The 16,343-nt window shown below is 37.6% G+C and overlaps 1 protein-coding gene across 1 annotated transcript in view; it reads right to left on the bottom strand.

The window, feature by feature from the left end:
- The window catches only part of CNGB3 (cyclic nucleotide gated channel subunit beta 3), a gene marked incomplete at both ends in the record, with an annotated part of 59,338 nt that extends 43,579 nt beyond the window's left edge, over positions 1-15,759 (bottom strand). Inside the window, 3 exons of the mRNA XM_082286709.1 lie at positions 3,671-3,782; positions 12,165-12,240; positions 15,652-15,759. Of these exons, the coding sequence (XP_082142835.1) occupies positions 3,671-3,782; positions 12,165-12,240; positions 15,652-15,759 (296 nt within the window). The remainder of the gene's footprint in view (positions 1-3,670; positions 3,783-12,164; positions 12,241-15,651) is intronic.
- Between the last annotated feature and the right edge of the window lie 584 nt (positions 15,760-16,343).

Genomic DNA, 16,343 nt, shown 5'->3' on the forward strand with positions numbered 1-16,343 from the left:
GATGCAGCACTTCTGGTGGAGTCTCAGCAGAGTGGAGTAGAGGAGGATAAATCACCTCCCTCAACCTGCTGGCCACGCTGGTTTTGATGCAGCCCAGGAAACAGTTGGGTCTCTGAGTTCTGAGCACACATTGCCATCCCACGGCTAATTTTTCATTCACCAGTATTCCTCCAAGACCTTTCCTGCAGGTCTGCTCTCAGTCTGTTCATCACGCAGGCTCTATGGATACTGCTGATTACTGTGACCCATGTGCAGAACATTGCACTTGTGTTTTTGAACTTAATGAGGTTTGTGCAGGCCCACCTCTGAAGCCTGTCAAGGTCCCTCTGGATGGCATCCATTCCCTCCAGTGTGTCAACTGCACCACACAGTTTGGTGTTGCCCAAGAGACAACATTACCCATTACTAATCTCTGTTTGAGCAGTATGCAAATATGGATTAAACAGAGGCAGAGAAAACTCCTGGAAAATGGGACTCTTAGTTGACTACCCTGACTGTCCTAACAGTCCTTGATATGGCTTTGACTAGTAAAACTAACGTTTTTCCAAATAACTCCCAGGTATGGAAATACGTAGAAATTAGCAAACTCTTCAGGAGGCATTTTTGTATTGTTCTAGTTGGCCTCAGTGCTAGACAGTGATTTGAGCATGTTTTATTTGCTGCTTCTTTTGTAGATCACATGTATCTATTTGACTCCAATTCTCAGCTTTTCTCGCGTGAGGAAGGCAGTTGATTTCCCTAAAAATATTCTAGTGAGCAAATTTGAGCACATAGACTCAATAAGGCAGTAACCTTGATCAGGAATGGTGTCTAAATAGACTTGCATGAACCTTAAGAAGCAACAAATTAAATTCTCTCAAAGAAGCAACAAATTAAATTCTCTCAAAGGCACATTTTAAAAATCATTCTCCCTCCAGCTCTGAGAGTCATACACCAGATCTGGTTAGTTTAGTTTTATGCCAGTGCAATGACACCAGCCCTGCACCTTCCAGCCTCTGCTGCATAACTTAGTGGGCAACTATTGTGACTGTAAATTTACCAAATATTTACTGTATTTTTAGAAGCTGTTGCTCAAATTAGACTGACTAGGTATATCTGGATACACACAAGACACTGAGTCAGAACACCTCTGAGGAAGCAATGTTTAACATAAATATTTTAAATTTCCTTTTAACAGACAGATTTTGTTTCTACTAATAAGCAACATACTTTTGTTTCATAAGCACACAGTAATTATGTTAACCATGGTTACAAGATTTACCAGTGGAACTGTAAGCATTGAGTAACATATTGTATGATGACAGAAAAGGGAGATTCTTATCTAGGTTTTCATTTTTGACCTACTGTTTCACATTGAAGTGACTAAGTTATTTATAACTTTTCCATTCTTTCTAGTCAGAGTTATTTTTAATTGCATCTATTATTTTATAGAGGCATGTGCAGTAGCTTTTTGCTTGATTATTTCCAGACACAAAGTCTGTCTTAGTAAAGGGGAGGAAATAATCATCTCTATAAATTAACTCCATGTCAGGGAAAGACTTTTTCTTTGTGTCATTAGGATAATCAAAATAATAGAAGGCAAAGACAAGCAGGAGGAGTTTCTACACTGTTCTGTATTGAGTGTATCTGTTTTTCTCCACTCAAAGTGATCTCAAAAGGCAGAAACTTCATTATGCATGGCAATAGGCCATGTGAGAGCAAAGACTTGGAGCTGACTGACTAGATAACAGCTTTTTATAAAAGGATCTGGGGGTCCTGGTGGACAACAAATTGAACGTGAATCCACAGTGTGTTCCTGGAGCAATGAAAGCTAACTACACATTCTGATTTAGAAAGAGCACCAGAAGCACACAGCAAGAGAATGAGAGGCAAAAGAAGCAACTCAGAGCAAAGGAAAATTTTATTCTATTTAATTTTTGTAGTAAGGGTGGTCAAAGGGTGGACCAGATTTCCCAGAAAAACTATGAAAACTCCATTCTTGATTATATAGACTCACAATTGAAAAAAGTTTTGGGTGCCTTGATCTAACCTGGGAGTTGGGTCTAACCTCTAAATATTTTCAGCAGGAATTTGGACCTCATTCCTTCTGGTGGAATCTTCCAACCTGAGCTGTTCTATGAAGAACTTTATTTTCTACAGTGACAGAGACAGTGACAAGTGCACACTCCACAAGTTTGCAGATGACACCAAGTTGAGTGGTGTGATTGACGCGCCTGAAGGATAGGCTGCCATCCAAAGGGAGTACCTGGACAAATTTGAGAAGTGGGTATACAGGAATCTCATGAAGTTCAACAAAGTCAACTATGAGGTCCTGCACCTGGGTCTGGGCAACCCCCAGTATTAATAGAGGCTGGGTATGAAGAGATAGAGAACAGACCTAGGGAGAAGGACTTGGATGTGCTGGCGGATGGTGGTGGAGGTGCTCGTGGATGGAAACTGGGTATGACTCAGCAATGTGCACTTGCAGCCAAGAAATCCAACTGTATCCTGGACTTCATCAAAAGAAACGCCAGCAGGGAGAGGGAGGTGATTCTATCCCTCTCTGCTCTACGTGGAGCACTGTATTCAGCTCTGAAGTCCTCAGCCTGTCATAGACCTGTTGTCGCAGGCCTAAAGGAGAGCCAAAAATACGATCAGAAGGCTTGGGCACCTTTCCTATGAGGAAAGGCTGAGACAGTTGAGGTTTTTCAGCCTGGAGAAGAGATGGCTCCAGGGAGACCTTATTGGTGGCCTTTTAGTATTTAAGGGGGGCCTATAAGAAAGATGGGGCAAACATTTTAGCAGGGGTTGTGACATGACAAGGTTTAACCATTTTAAACTTAGAGAGGGCAGATGTAGATTAGATATAAGGAAGAAATTTTTTACAATGCGAATTGTGGAACACTGGCACCTGTTATGCAGAGAGGTGGTGGATGCCCCACCCCCAGAAACATTCAAGGTCAGCTGGGATGGGGCTTTGAGCACCCTGATCCACTTGTAGCTGTCCCTGCTCACTGCAGAGGGGTTGGACTCAATGACCTTTAAAGGTCCCTTCCAACCCAAAGAATTCTGTGATTCCATGAATCTATGAATCTCTGCTTCTCAAATGACTGTGGACTATTCCAAGTTTATTGTTTTCTAGACTTCATATATATTTCTATTTTAGCAAAGCAGTCACCTCAGCTTTTTACAAAGGGTGAATGACCCTAGATTTTGCCCTGAAGGAATATTACTGTTTCATTTATTTGTCTCTTTTCAGAAAGAGATAGTACTAATCTTCTGATTGTGGAGACTAATGCTGATTTAATGCTATAACTTAAAAAAAAAAAAAAAAGTGCAGGGTAAAAAGTTTCAAGCCAGAATGATGTGACAAACATTCTAGGGCAGCATTCTGGGACTTTCTTCTTCTCTAAGAAATAGTAATAATTGAGCAGCAGCACTGTTAAAATTAGCATATAACTGCAGTTGAGCAAATCTTTTTCCTCGTTCCTGCGATTTAGGATGATGTATACAACAAACCAACAAAAGCATGTAATTAATGAATGCCTCATATATATGCTACCTTGAAATTGAAATAAAGCTCTTCAGATCCTTACAGGAGGGACTTTTAAAGAACTGCTATATGGCCCACAGAAATGCTAATTCAGGATGTCAGGTAGAAACTTCAAAGTTTTTAATTGAATTTACTCACTTTGCATCTTCTTTTCCATCTTTGAGTTGATGCTCTTCTGGTTGAGGTGCCTTAGCTAGTTCAGCTGAATTTTCAGGTTTTGAAGGCTCAGGTGCTTTTGCTGATCCTGTACCTAGAAAAAAGGTTTTAGTTTTTGAAAATGAATTTTTAAAGAATTATTATAATACTTTTAGAATTTCTATAATAATTCTGTCTGACATTATTTCTTCAGTGGACATGCACTAAAAGACACTGCTTCTGGGACCTGACCTTTGAACAATTTCCTGCATAAATCTATTTCATTGCCAACTGTACACAACATGTTTATGATAAGTACACCTTTTAGAATATGTAATTTATTTGTGGTTTTTAACTAGATTCATCAGTAGCTAGCTCAACAATGGTCAATTCAGAGCTTTTCTGAATTTATAAGGGGCAAGAAGTCATCCAGCATGGTAGAAGATAGATAGATCTGTCCAGAAGTGCCTTGCGAAATACAGGAAGAAAAATGAGGAGTAGCTTATTTGCTTATGAATAGAAATGCTAATAAAATTATTTATACTTCAGTGTTTGTACTGCATTGAAGATGTTGTTGCTTCAGCTGCCATGATAGTCCTGTTCATTGCTGAGTAAATGATGATTGAAATATATCATTAATGATGTGGGTATGTTGTACTTTGTCTAGTCTATTTCTTCATTTCTGTTACTAGTAACTTTTTCAAAGGAATCTAAGCAGGAAATCTGTAGAGTTTGAAACAAATGGTATAGTCTCTTGCCATTTAAGTGGCCTTAAGTGATGATTTCTTATAATTAGTAGCATGTCTTTGTTTTAAACTTTCATGTTGAAAAATAATTTGATAGCCCTCATCAGTCTGACACTTTGCATAATGGGTTTTCAAAAAGCAGAATGTTGTGAGACTAAGGATAACATTGGAAGAGCTGGCAAATTTCTTTTTAGTTTCAGCCTGCTCATGTAGGACCAACTCCACTATTAGTCCTAGAAGACCTTTTCCCAGAGGTGAAGCTGTTGTTACAGGCAGATTTGTCATTGCTGGGAGACAACAAAACACAAAAAACACAACACAAGAGTTGTCATTCTTGCAATAGTCATTTTGATTCTACTAAAGCTCTCAGTCCAGGGTATGAAAGTGTTGGTGGATCCAAAAATCTCTGTCATAGAGCTAGCCTAAAGAGGTCTTGCAAACTTCTCTTCTGGCAAAAGACCATGTCAGCAAAGGACTCTAAAACCTCATGGATCCACTCAGATAAATCTTATTCCTTGGCCACTAACATGATTCTTCCAGCAGAAGGGTGTTAAGATGTTATTTTCTACTATAGTAAGAAATTAGCATAAAGAAGGGAAGATTAAGTTGGTAATTTTACATTAATTCATCATTTGTTCTACTTCCCAGTCCTATTTCTGCTGTTATTGATTTAACTCAAAAGCCCTGGACTTGCAAAAGGTAATTACCACCTCTCCAGCCTGGCTAGGACAGCTCCTTCTTCTTATTCCGTCCAAAGGTCAGTACAGAGACCGAGGTGCTAAGATGCCAACCTGCTGTTCAGAGCAACGGAAGAGACTGCCTGAGAAAGCAGCTGCAGCAGGTCAGGGACAGAAGAAAAGCACTTTGTACTGTGAAGACCACCAGCCCTACTGGTTATTCAGCATCAGGAGGTGTGCCTCTGCAGCAGTCAGAGAATCTGAAGGGACTTTTTGCCAGGAACTAATAAAACATAGACCTCTCAGTCACTAGTCACTGGTTTTAAAATTTTATTATCATCACAAATATATTTGCCTTATTGCAAAAAAATAAAAAAAAACCCACAAAAAAATGACAACACCCCTAAAAAGCAAAGCAAAATGCCAATAAAATATCAGTTTTTAGATATCAAGATATGAATAAATGTCAGCAGCTGGATACTTACAGTCTGAGTATAGAAGAGAAAAAGTGCTTTTTCTTTGTTATATTTCAGGAAGGAAAGAATATCTTTCCCAGAATTCCCAGCCAGCTCCATTGCCTTGTACTAGCAGTATGACCAGTATCACATCTATGCTTCCTCTCCTGTCTGTACTAGTTGGGTATATGTGAAAGTAGAACTTGTCATGGCTAGCATTTACCTATATAAAAGCAAAGTTTCCTGGGCTGCTTCTTCTGTCTGTTCAAAAGCATGTTTTAGTTCAACTTTATCATCAACTGACATGATCTTGTTTAATTTTGAATCCACAATGTATTGTTTTATAGGATGATTCACAAAACATTGGCTCACTTTTATCTTCTCTTTCTTTGGTTGAAGCAGTATTTCCATCAGAACACCCAAGTATAATGTCTATTTCATATTAATTAAATGTATGGTCAAATTCTTTCTTCTACTGGTAACTTTTAAGTGACTTTTATAAAAATGCAGTCATTTTAAAATACATTGATGCTTAAAACTACTATATGATTTCACAATGATAGTGTCGTACTAAATATAGTTAATTGAGTTGCTATGTATGTAATACAGTTGTAAATGTTAACTCAGTTCTGATGTTTATTACCAGGATTAATGTAGGCAATGTTTATTTAAAGAAAATTTAATGTTCTTTTTTTTTTTTCCTCCAGTAATGAAAAAAAATCCTACAAATCTGATTGGCCTGAACTATCTTTATCTGTTTTCCTGTTACTTGGCAGGAACACAGAAGAGAATTAGTCATGGTAAACAAAAAGACAAAGATAAAGGAATAATTTATTTTTCTTCTATCGAATATATATATTTGATTGTTGCTTGAAAACTGAGCGTAGCTTGATGTTTGTGCTCTGTGATGGTTTCAGCTGGGGTAGAGTTAATTTTCTTCACAGTGCCTGGTGTTAGGGCTGTGTTTGGATTTGCGCTGAACACAGGGCTGTTAATATAGAGATGTTTTTGTTACTGCTGAGCAGGGCTTGCACAGAGCCAAGGCCTTTTCTGCTGTTCATACTGCCACCCTGGTGGGAAGACTCAGGATGCATGGAAAGCTGGGAAAGATAGCTGGAACAGCTGACCCTAACTGACCAAAGGGATATTCCAGGCCATATGACACTTTCTATACTGACCATGCTCAGTGTATAAAGTGGGGGAAAGACCTAGGAAGGAAGTTTGGAGTGATGGTGTTTATCTTCCCAAGTAACTGTTGCACATGATTGGAGGCCTGCTTTCCTGGAGATGGCTGAATACCAGCTGTCAATGGGAAGTGAATTAATTCCTTGTTCTGCTTTGCTTGTGTGCATGGCTTTTGTGTTCCCCAAAAAACTGATTAAATATCTCAACCCACAAGTTTTCTAGCTTTTACCCTTCTGATTCTCTCCCTGATTCTGCTGGTTGGGGAGTTAGTGAGAGGCTGTGTGGGGCTTGGTTACTGGCTGGAGTTAAACTACAACATGCTCACATGGTAAAACTATTTTAGGTAATATACAAACAACAGTGGCAATTTTAACGGTGCATGGAATCACTTGAGGGTAGATAGCATTGTTTGAAACAGGAAACATTGTATAAAGACATGGGTAGAGTCTGCTAGTAGGAGGCAGTGACTAATATTTGAGTAATCTGTTCTTTTTAGCAGGGACATATATACCTTAGAAACATACTTTTAAGCACTTAAAATCAGTGATTTTTTGGGGCCATTTCCTCTTTTTGCAAAGTATTAAACATTTTGAAATACGTTAGAAGTCTCAAACTGGCTTTTAAGTGGTATTGCCTGCAAAGTAACATAGAGAGCAGGTTCTCTTGAATAGCTGGAGTAAAGACTGACTTTGCATTTGGAGCAATGAAATGGGAATAAGAGAACCAGTCCACAAACTCTCTGTGATACTTCTGACAGAGTTAGTCATTTGCCTGATTGTCCTTGCCCCCCAGAGATGTTCTTGAGCCATCCAAAATATTTAAAAATGGCTATAGGGTCATGAAGATCTCAAGAGGAAAAAAAAACCACAGGAAACCTATGGATGAAGGAGAGAAAAGACACCAGCTCTGACATTACAGAATGCACATCTTTATGACTTTACAAGCAACATTTTTTTAACAAATGCTATGTGCAGGGGAAAAAAGTTCAGAAATCAGCAGGGGTGAAATAAACCAATCAGTAAGTAGGTCCATCTTAATTCAACTGTCAACTTCAGTGGCTAACAAAAGCATTATTTATTTTCCATAAGGAAAGAAAGATTGTATGAAAAAGTTGAGTTTGTTTTCCTAGCATTTACACCTGTCACTCATGTGGAAAATGAAGATCTGAGAGGAACTAAAAGATTTCACATCAGCAGGAGTGGAAGCAAGCTGATTAAACGTATTCAAGTCCTTGGTAATCTTTAAAGAAAACATTTTACGGGAATAATAGCTGCCTGTTTCTGAGTGCCAGTGACTAGCATAAAGGATAAGGCAACAAAGAATAAGATTATTTCAAAGTATCTTTGCATTGGCAGGTTTAGTTCATTGGGCTGCAGCTTATAAAATCACATTCTGCATTTGTATTTTTTGAAATAAAAACCACTTATTTAACTCTAGATTTTCTGGTGCTAAGGGACAGGTTTTGTAAAGCTGCTTAAGTGCAACTTAAGAGTCAAATTCATAAGAGGCCAAAGGGAGGTTTGGACTGTAAAATTTCACATTCAATTCAAATCACCCTTCTCAGAGGTTTAACTCAGTTGTAGTCCATGCAGAGTTAGTTGGTACCTAATTAACCAGAATAAGCCAAGATTTTACAACATAGGATTTTGTTACCCTCAATAAATACATCTGCCTTATTTCTATTTCCAGGAAGAGAGAGCGTCCATATTCTGTAAAACAGCTAGTGATCAAGACTCTCCTCTGAGAAGAGAGGATCTTGGCTCTGGGCCTTATTTATTTGTAATAGGGCCAGATACCTGTTGGGAGGATTTTTTTTTCCCTTTTTAAAAGATTCAACAATGTTGTAATACAAATACATACTGAAATCAAAGTCCTTCATTCTTCCTACATGGTTAACGTTTTGATTAACTTCTAGATTCATTCCATGCTCCATGTTTAGGTTAGTTACATGCTCCATGTTGCATTCTAACTTCTCGGATTCCACAGGGTTTTGCATTCTTTTCTGCATGATGGCCCAGAGGCTAGGAAGGCCACAGAACTTCCTCCCACACCTCTCTAGTCTAGGTTTTACACAGGTAGCTGGGGAACTCTACAGGAAAGTGAGAGGTATGGGTTCCAACTCTCTTACTGTGAAAGAGGGAGGGTGTGACAGGTAGGCTAATATATGAAAGCCTACTGCCTAGGGGGAGCTATCAACAGCTTCTGCTTTTACTTTTTTTCTTAGTGGAAAAGTGGCTGTTCCTCAAGTAACTTAGCAGAAGAGGGAGTCTGGAGTGGATTGAAGTTCCTTTTGAGCAGCCCTTCCTCTGCAGTGCTGCACTGCTTACTTGAGATTCTTTCCAAAGCATCAAGGCTCTGAAGATAGTAAATACCATTGAACATTAACTTGGTAATCTCCCAGAAGTGAGGTTCTGTCTACCTTATGACCTAGAGGTGCAGTTGTAGCATGTGTAGAAATACCTATGGTAGTTTTACTTTAGCTTTCTCACTCAAGTCCTGCCAAGAACAAAGCAGTGTCAATATGCACTTTAGTAAAAGCTGAATAAATGTGACTGTGATTCTGGAAAATATCTTTGAGACACTTGTTAATTTAATAGAAGTAGGAAGATCAAAACCCAGAATATTGGAAACAGACTAGTTTCTAGTAAGGGAAAAATGTAAAGATGAGGACAGACTTCGGAGAAGTACTAAAATGTAGTTGGAAAGAGTCAGACTGGAATTATCTGTCAGGAGGATGAAAGAAATTGTAAAACAGAGAATGATAATGTAGTCACCAGCTAGCAAGTGGAGGCTGGATGCATCCTAAAGAGTGTAACCACCAACAGAGCTATTGAACAGCAGTGGGTAAAACAAGGGAAGTAGTTGTATAGCCAGTCAGTTATGGGAGGTGATAAATATGCAAAGAAATTATAGCAATTGGATTCAATATCATGGAGAACCTGTAATTAGGTGAATCACACTTTGTTAAATACACAAAAAAATGCAGGGAATAGATTAAAAAAATTAATCCATTATGGAACAAACTGACAGCACAGAGAATTAATTACAGAGTGAATTAATTATATGGAGAATTAATCACAAAGCAAGCTAGTGAGAGAGGGGGCAACTGTAGAAGTGGAGATAGGGCAACGAGTAGCCAACAAAGAAGCCAAAAGTACCAGGAGTTGCTGACTGACCTAAGTGGCCTAGTTTTAATTAAACAGGCTCCAATGGTACCTCCTGCTGGATTCTCATGTGTGCTGGAAACATTGTGCTGCTTTGTGAAGTACATGGAGAAAGGGAGAAGGTAATGGCTGGTTTTGGCCATGTGAAAAGAAGGGGAGTGAAGATAATAAGCTCTACTCAGTCTGTTGATTTGTATTCAGCACTATGGAGCTGAAAACTGATACTATGATTAAGGGTTTTCCTGGTCTATTTCATTTTGATTATACCAGAGAAGGGAACGAGACACCTTGGGAAGACTTTAACGCATTTTAAGTTCTCCGTTTAGCTGATCTGCCTTAACTAATGTTGTTTGAGTGTTGGCTGTGCTTTTAATAGTTCTCTCCAAATTTGTACATACAGCATAAAATGCTTTCTCTAGTCTCTCGTCCTCTGCTTACCCACACAAATTCTCATTTTCTTCTTCCAGAAGATAACCGCATGATTTTAGGTCTGACACAAAGTGCACACAATTTTTCAGGAGTTTTATCTAGACCTTCTTGTGAACTGCTTTAGACCAGCCTCCCTTTTCTGTCCTGAGATAAAGAAGTTTCTTGTTTGGCTCAGGTGATAGGGACTTACAGTTGGGGGGGGTGAAATTCATAAGCTTCTCCTGATGTGTGATCCCTGTGTAAATTCTCTGGCTTGTATAGCCATTGTCTATCTAATTCATTAATACCCTCAGTGTCTTTCAGCTGTTTGAAAATGAGACTTGAAGTACCTTCCAAACAACTCTGGATTTAAAAATGCCACCAAAAAACATGGAGCCTAGCTGTGTTACTATAATTTCCTGAAGTAATTAATGGTGTAGCTGCTGCTATACCACCACTTATCTTATATTTTAGAAGGAAAAAAAAAGTAGTTTAATATCACAAAATATATCTTAATGAGTTATATTAATCTGTAAAATTAGATTAATTTTTTAATGGAAACAAAAAGAATTTCTATAATGATACTCCAATCTGTGATGGGATAGCATCTGTGACTTAGTGTTTCTAAAAAGCCAAGCATCAAATTGGTTTTTTACATTGTTGCTACAGTTGTTTCATGTCAGACTTTGTTTTCCCTCGATTTCATGCTACAGCCACTATATAACAAGATAATTACATTAAATGGACTTTGTTTAAAATTTCATTATATGAGGAAAGAAATTGTGACACTTGCTATGATTACACAAACACAATTAAGGATTATGAAAGTTTTCTTTTAATCTTTTTCCAGTCACTCTGCTCTTCCTAGTTATTCTTTATCACAGAAAGCTGGAGATTCCTGTCTTTGCTGCTTCAGTGTAATGAACATGAACTGCTCTCCTAAAGAAAAAGCATGAGGTGGCAGGAAAACTGGACTCTGATTTTCTCCAATACTGGAGGATGGAAAAGGAAAAGGCTGCACACCACTCGTACTGTGAGGGAGGGAGGAGGGGATATGGCCCAGCAGCAGTTGTTGCTTCACCCATCCTGAGCCTTTATTTTGGTAGCTGGTGTAAGCAGTCATTTAGGCTCTGGTATAGGCAAAACAGGCTTGGCTACTGGAGGTGGGGGAAGAGGGGGGCAGGATAGCCATGTGTAGCTGCCTCTGTTTTCAGAAACCGGCTGCTGAGGCAAATAATTACCTTGTTTTACTGTCCTGAGTTCCATGTTCCCATGTACCAGTCCTCAGTAACGTCTGAATGGTGATGGCAAATATTTTTAATGGAATTTGGTTTGGCTTTTTTTTTTTTTTTCTTCAATTTTTTGCTTGTTTGGGGTTTCTTTTAAAGTTTCGAATGACTGTTCACTGAAATATTTGAATGTCAGATAGTTTTAAGTCTGTCTTTTCTGGTACATGTGAGAAATATCGCTAAAAGAAACATTAAAAATTTGCATTTTTTTTTCTTAAGCTACTAAATACCTTTATTTTAAGATTTCTAAGGAGCCAAATTGCAGTAAAAGGAAATAGAGTTTCCTAGACTAGCTGATTAGAGTGGGCACGCTCATGAAGGGACTGTGTGCTTGAAAGCTTTTTCCTTTTGTTATTGTTGGATACTCCTCCTACACTTGTAACAAATCATTGGTCTGGATGACAATGACATTGGTCAATGACAATTCAGAGATCCTTATTTCTTCCACAAATGAAAAATAAGAGCTCCTGCCAGAGCACCAGGAAGAACAACAGTTTTATTTAAAATCCTATGCAGTATACATATATTGTGTCCAGATAATCTTTGAAAACTCATAAATAGCTTATTACTGACCTTGCTGGTTTGGTACAGGCTCTGCTTTATTATTGGCCTCTTCTTTCTGTGGTTCATTTGTTGTTTTGTTTTCATCCTTAAAAGAATAAAAAAGATTAGAAACTGCAGATGGTAATTATTGTGAAACATAAGGGTGGTTTGATGTCTGCACATTTTTGCAGGAATTTGATTAAGTTGCCACACACTGACCATTGTTCCTGGGTGTTCTGTGTGTTTCCAGATGGATTTGCAAAAGGACTTGTGATGGATGCTGAAATCAAAAATTGATATCTTCACATCCTCTGTGCAAACACAGTTGCTTAGCTTAGAGTTCTGCTGCTGCCTGTTTGCAGAGCTGACTTGTTCAGTGCAGCCTCTCACAAGCTAATGTGCGTCTCTGAGCTAGTCATGCTTCTGCCTGAGCCTTCTGTTGGGCTAACACACCTGATATGTTATTACTGCAGGCCTAGGTCCTAGGGTATATCACTGTGTCCCACAGCCATAGGGAGGAGGAGGAGAGAAGATCCAGCAGGCAGGAAATGTGCAGCAAGATTGATTTATTTAATTATTTTTACAAACTCTTTTATAGACTTTTTTCTTCATAGTCTAATTGGACAAGGATCAGCCACCCCTTGGTGGTGATTGGCTAAAATCCTAAAACATCCATTGTCAAAATATTTTTCTACTGTACCATAAACAAGACTTTTCAAGGTTGCAGGTGGTTTAGTTGTTTACATAACTCTGCTACCTCTTCTGTGAGAGAGAAAAGCCTCTCATGGACTCAGAAAATAGCAAGAAAATCCTTGCTAGCAGCATTTTCGTATCTACAGTATATTTTGAGCTACCTTACCACAATGACAGATCTCTATCTCTACAAAACACTGAGATGGTATCAACTTTCACTGCAAAAAATTAACTTCCTCCCACATTTACTGACTTAGGTCCCTGTGTACCTGTACCTTGGTTCATGTCAGCTTTAACAGAGTGGCCTTTGGAGGAAGGAGTGAGGTGTGCATGGGGAGTCCTAGGTGTTCGCAGTACTGTGTACCAGCATCATGTTAATCAAGCCCATGAGTATTTGCTGTCTCAGAATGAATTTTCCTGGTGTGTAGCATGCTTATTATTAGGGAAAGGCATTAGGTTGTATCAGCATAAGGAAAAATTATTTGATATTAGGAGCTTTTAGGTCTTCCTGCACTTTTTTTTCCTTTCCTAAGTCAGTGACTTTCCTCTTGTTTGTGTTTCTGAGAATAAGTTGGGGTTTGTTTTTTTCTATGAAAATATTTGTGTTTTCCTGTCTGTTTTTATTCAGAGAACCAGGCACTAAATACATAAATTAGTGCATTAATTAGTATATTAACCAGTTACCAGATATTATGTACTTTACTCTTTAGATGGTAGCTCCTTGCAGGCAGGAAATGTCTTAATCCCTGATCCATTCAGCCTCCATCTTAGCAGTGTTTTGAAGAGTCGAGGGTGATGTTGATACGATCTGAGCGTTGCACTGATGTATGAAATTATTCTCACCAAAAGAGTAATCCACGTCTTCAGTGAAATCTAAATACATCTGTTTAGCTAGAGCACTTTGCCTGTTGGAACCCTGAGCTCTGAGAATTTCAGCCTTTCAGTGCTGACGGACAGTGATCCTCAGAAGCACACTGCATTTGACCTGAGGCCTTGGGAAAGGCTTCCTAAATTGTGTGATAACACTGAGGTTGTTGCTGTGTAATTAAAAGTTATATCACTGGGTGGAGTATGTAAAGATGTAGAAAAATTAGGTTTATGGGATTTAGTAACAATATGGGGGATTTTGGGTGTGGATTTGTTCTTCTTCTTTTCTCCTTCTTCTTTACAAATCTGGGTAATTTGGTATTGGTTTAAAAAACCCGCAGTGTGGATCATGAATAGTTAGTTATTGGATTATAAGTAAAAATAAATTAGTTGTCATTCCATAATTGGGTAATTTGGACCTTAAAAGACCTTGGAAGCTAGAACTCAGGGCCATTTTCCACCTTGTTAACTTAGAGGCACACTCTGTGCAGCTGTATTATAGATAAGATATAGTAAACATCTAAGTCCGAAGATAAACTCCCTGTCTCCTGTATTTTAATTCGAACTCTGAGTAAAAGAACTCATGAAACAGAGGCAAAGAAGAAAAGAAACGAAATGGAGAAAATTAATATTTGCCAAGTGAGATGTCAGCCTGCAGAGAACTGTTGATATGCAGCAGTTTTCTTCTTTTAAAGCAGTTATTGACACAAGAAAACTGAACCGTAAAAGAAGCGTGAACAATGCCTGTAGATCTGCAGTATATAAAGGTTATTAAACATAGACATTTTTGCCATTTTTTGTGGATGACAAAAAGAGAGTATGAATGTACCTGTTCATCTTATTTATAACAGTGATAAATCAAATCTGAATTGTAGTTGGGCTGGATTAAACCACACCTCCTGAGGCTGTACAAACCTATGAGCTTTAGAAAACATCAGTTCTAGGAAGTGCTTCTGTCTTACAAACATTTTGCTTCTATCAGTTTTACTTAAAGCTGTAAAATTAATATAACTCTTGTACATGTAAATCAAAGCTCCCAGAAGTTATGTCAGAATTTTTGTATATGCTCAACTGTTGTGAATGTGTTAAAAGAAATCCTTTTCTTAAAACTGACTTTATAATGGAGGAGTTTTGATTGTTTCAATAAGCATGAATGATTAATAGCTCATGCTGATACTAAAGAACCTTTTTCATTTCCCTAATTATTTAGTGAAACCATAAATTTTTGCCATTTTGCCTTGTAAAGTTTTGATTATGTGAAGCTGGAAAAAACAAAAATGTTTTCTGGGGAAATTATTGGGAAAAGATAAAAATTCAAAGGCAAGAAGAGAAGGAGTACTTATCTTTTTGCTTCATTATTTTCTATTATTATTAATTAAATTGAAAAGAATGAATTAACCTTTACAGCAAAGAAATACTAAATAAAAATATAGACTAATATAACTTATTTTTTTTTCAAAGAGGACTTACATTATTAAAACCAAGCTGAAAAAAATATTTCTTTCAAAAGCTACTTAATTACTTCATCTTTCCAATGGTTATCAGGAAGCAGGCTGATATATAACTGCATGACATTCTAATATTCAGAAAGGACACACTGAAATTTCCTGCCAGAAGGAAACAAGATGCAGAAAAATATATCGTCATATGAAAAGCAGCAATATCTGTATCTCTAATTCTCCATTTGCAATGTTGATCGTGACCTCTCATAAGCCTATACTATTTCAGGTGAGCCCTATTTGGAAAGCAGCTTTCAAAAGGAGAAAATTATATTTTCTTCATAAAGAAAAGATGGTAGGGTGGAGGAGAATAAAGACATTTATTTCATTTTTCTAAATAAAGATTGATACCATGTTCAATAAGTATATTTGAAATTCTAACCTTTGGCATTTACTTACATAAATACCTTCTAAAAAAAGAGTATTAATGAGTCTATAATAGACAAGAAAAGCTATACCTGGCCTGTTGATGTCTTTGGTGGTGGAGGGGCACCTTCATTCTTGCAATCTGCTATCTCAGGTGCTAATTTTGGTCTAGAAAATACTGATTTTAGTTTTCTAAACATCTTGCCTCTTCAACTCCCCTGAAGCCTCTGTAACTCTTACCATGAACAGGCTTATAGCACACGTTTTCTTGCCATCAGTAATCAAGCCAATTAGACCCTTAATCAGGTTTAGGTCTGATTAGTGCCTGAAAAAAATTCCTTGCAGAGTCTGTTTCAGTGGCATTTTTTTGTCATCATTAGTACCTTTATTTTTTATGTTGTAGACGAAATTATTTTTAAGATTTTTTTAGTCATGACTGTTACACCATATACAGTTCCACTTTCCATGCAAAAAGTCAGAGGAGAGTGACTCTTTTCTGTTTAGAATAAACTAGTGTGTAATCTTCTATGTATTGGATATTAAACATTTAATTTATATTTAGAGATAAGGTTTCAAGTTGTTAGCATATTTGCAGTTTAATCAGGAAATGAAAATGTTTAATTAATAAATAATCAACAATACAGACAAGAGATCTCAAAACATTTAATTTTTTGTAGTCCTGAACTTATTTTTTGAGTGAATGACAATAAAAGTCTTCTCTTGGGGTTTGTTTTTGCAACTTTATACCTTGTTTTATTTCATTCTTCTTATTTTAAAATATGAA

The sequence above is a fragment of the Coloeus monedula genome, assembly GCF_965178545.1.
Source record: "Coloeus monedula genome assembly, chromosome: 1".
NCBI classification, from domain to species: Eukaryota; Metazoa; Chordata; class Aves; order Passeriformes; family Corvidae; genus Coloeus; species Coloeus monedula.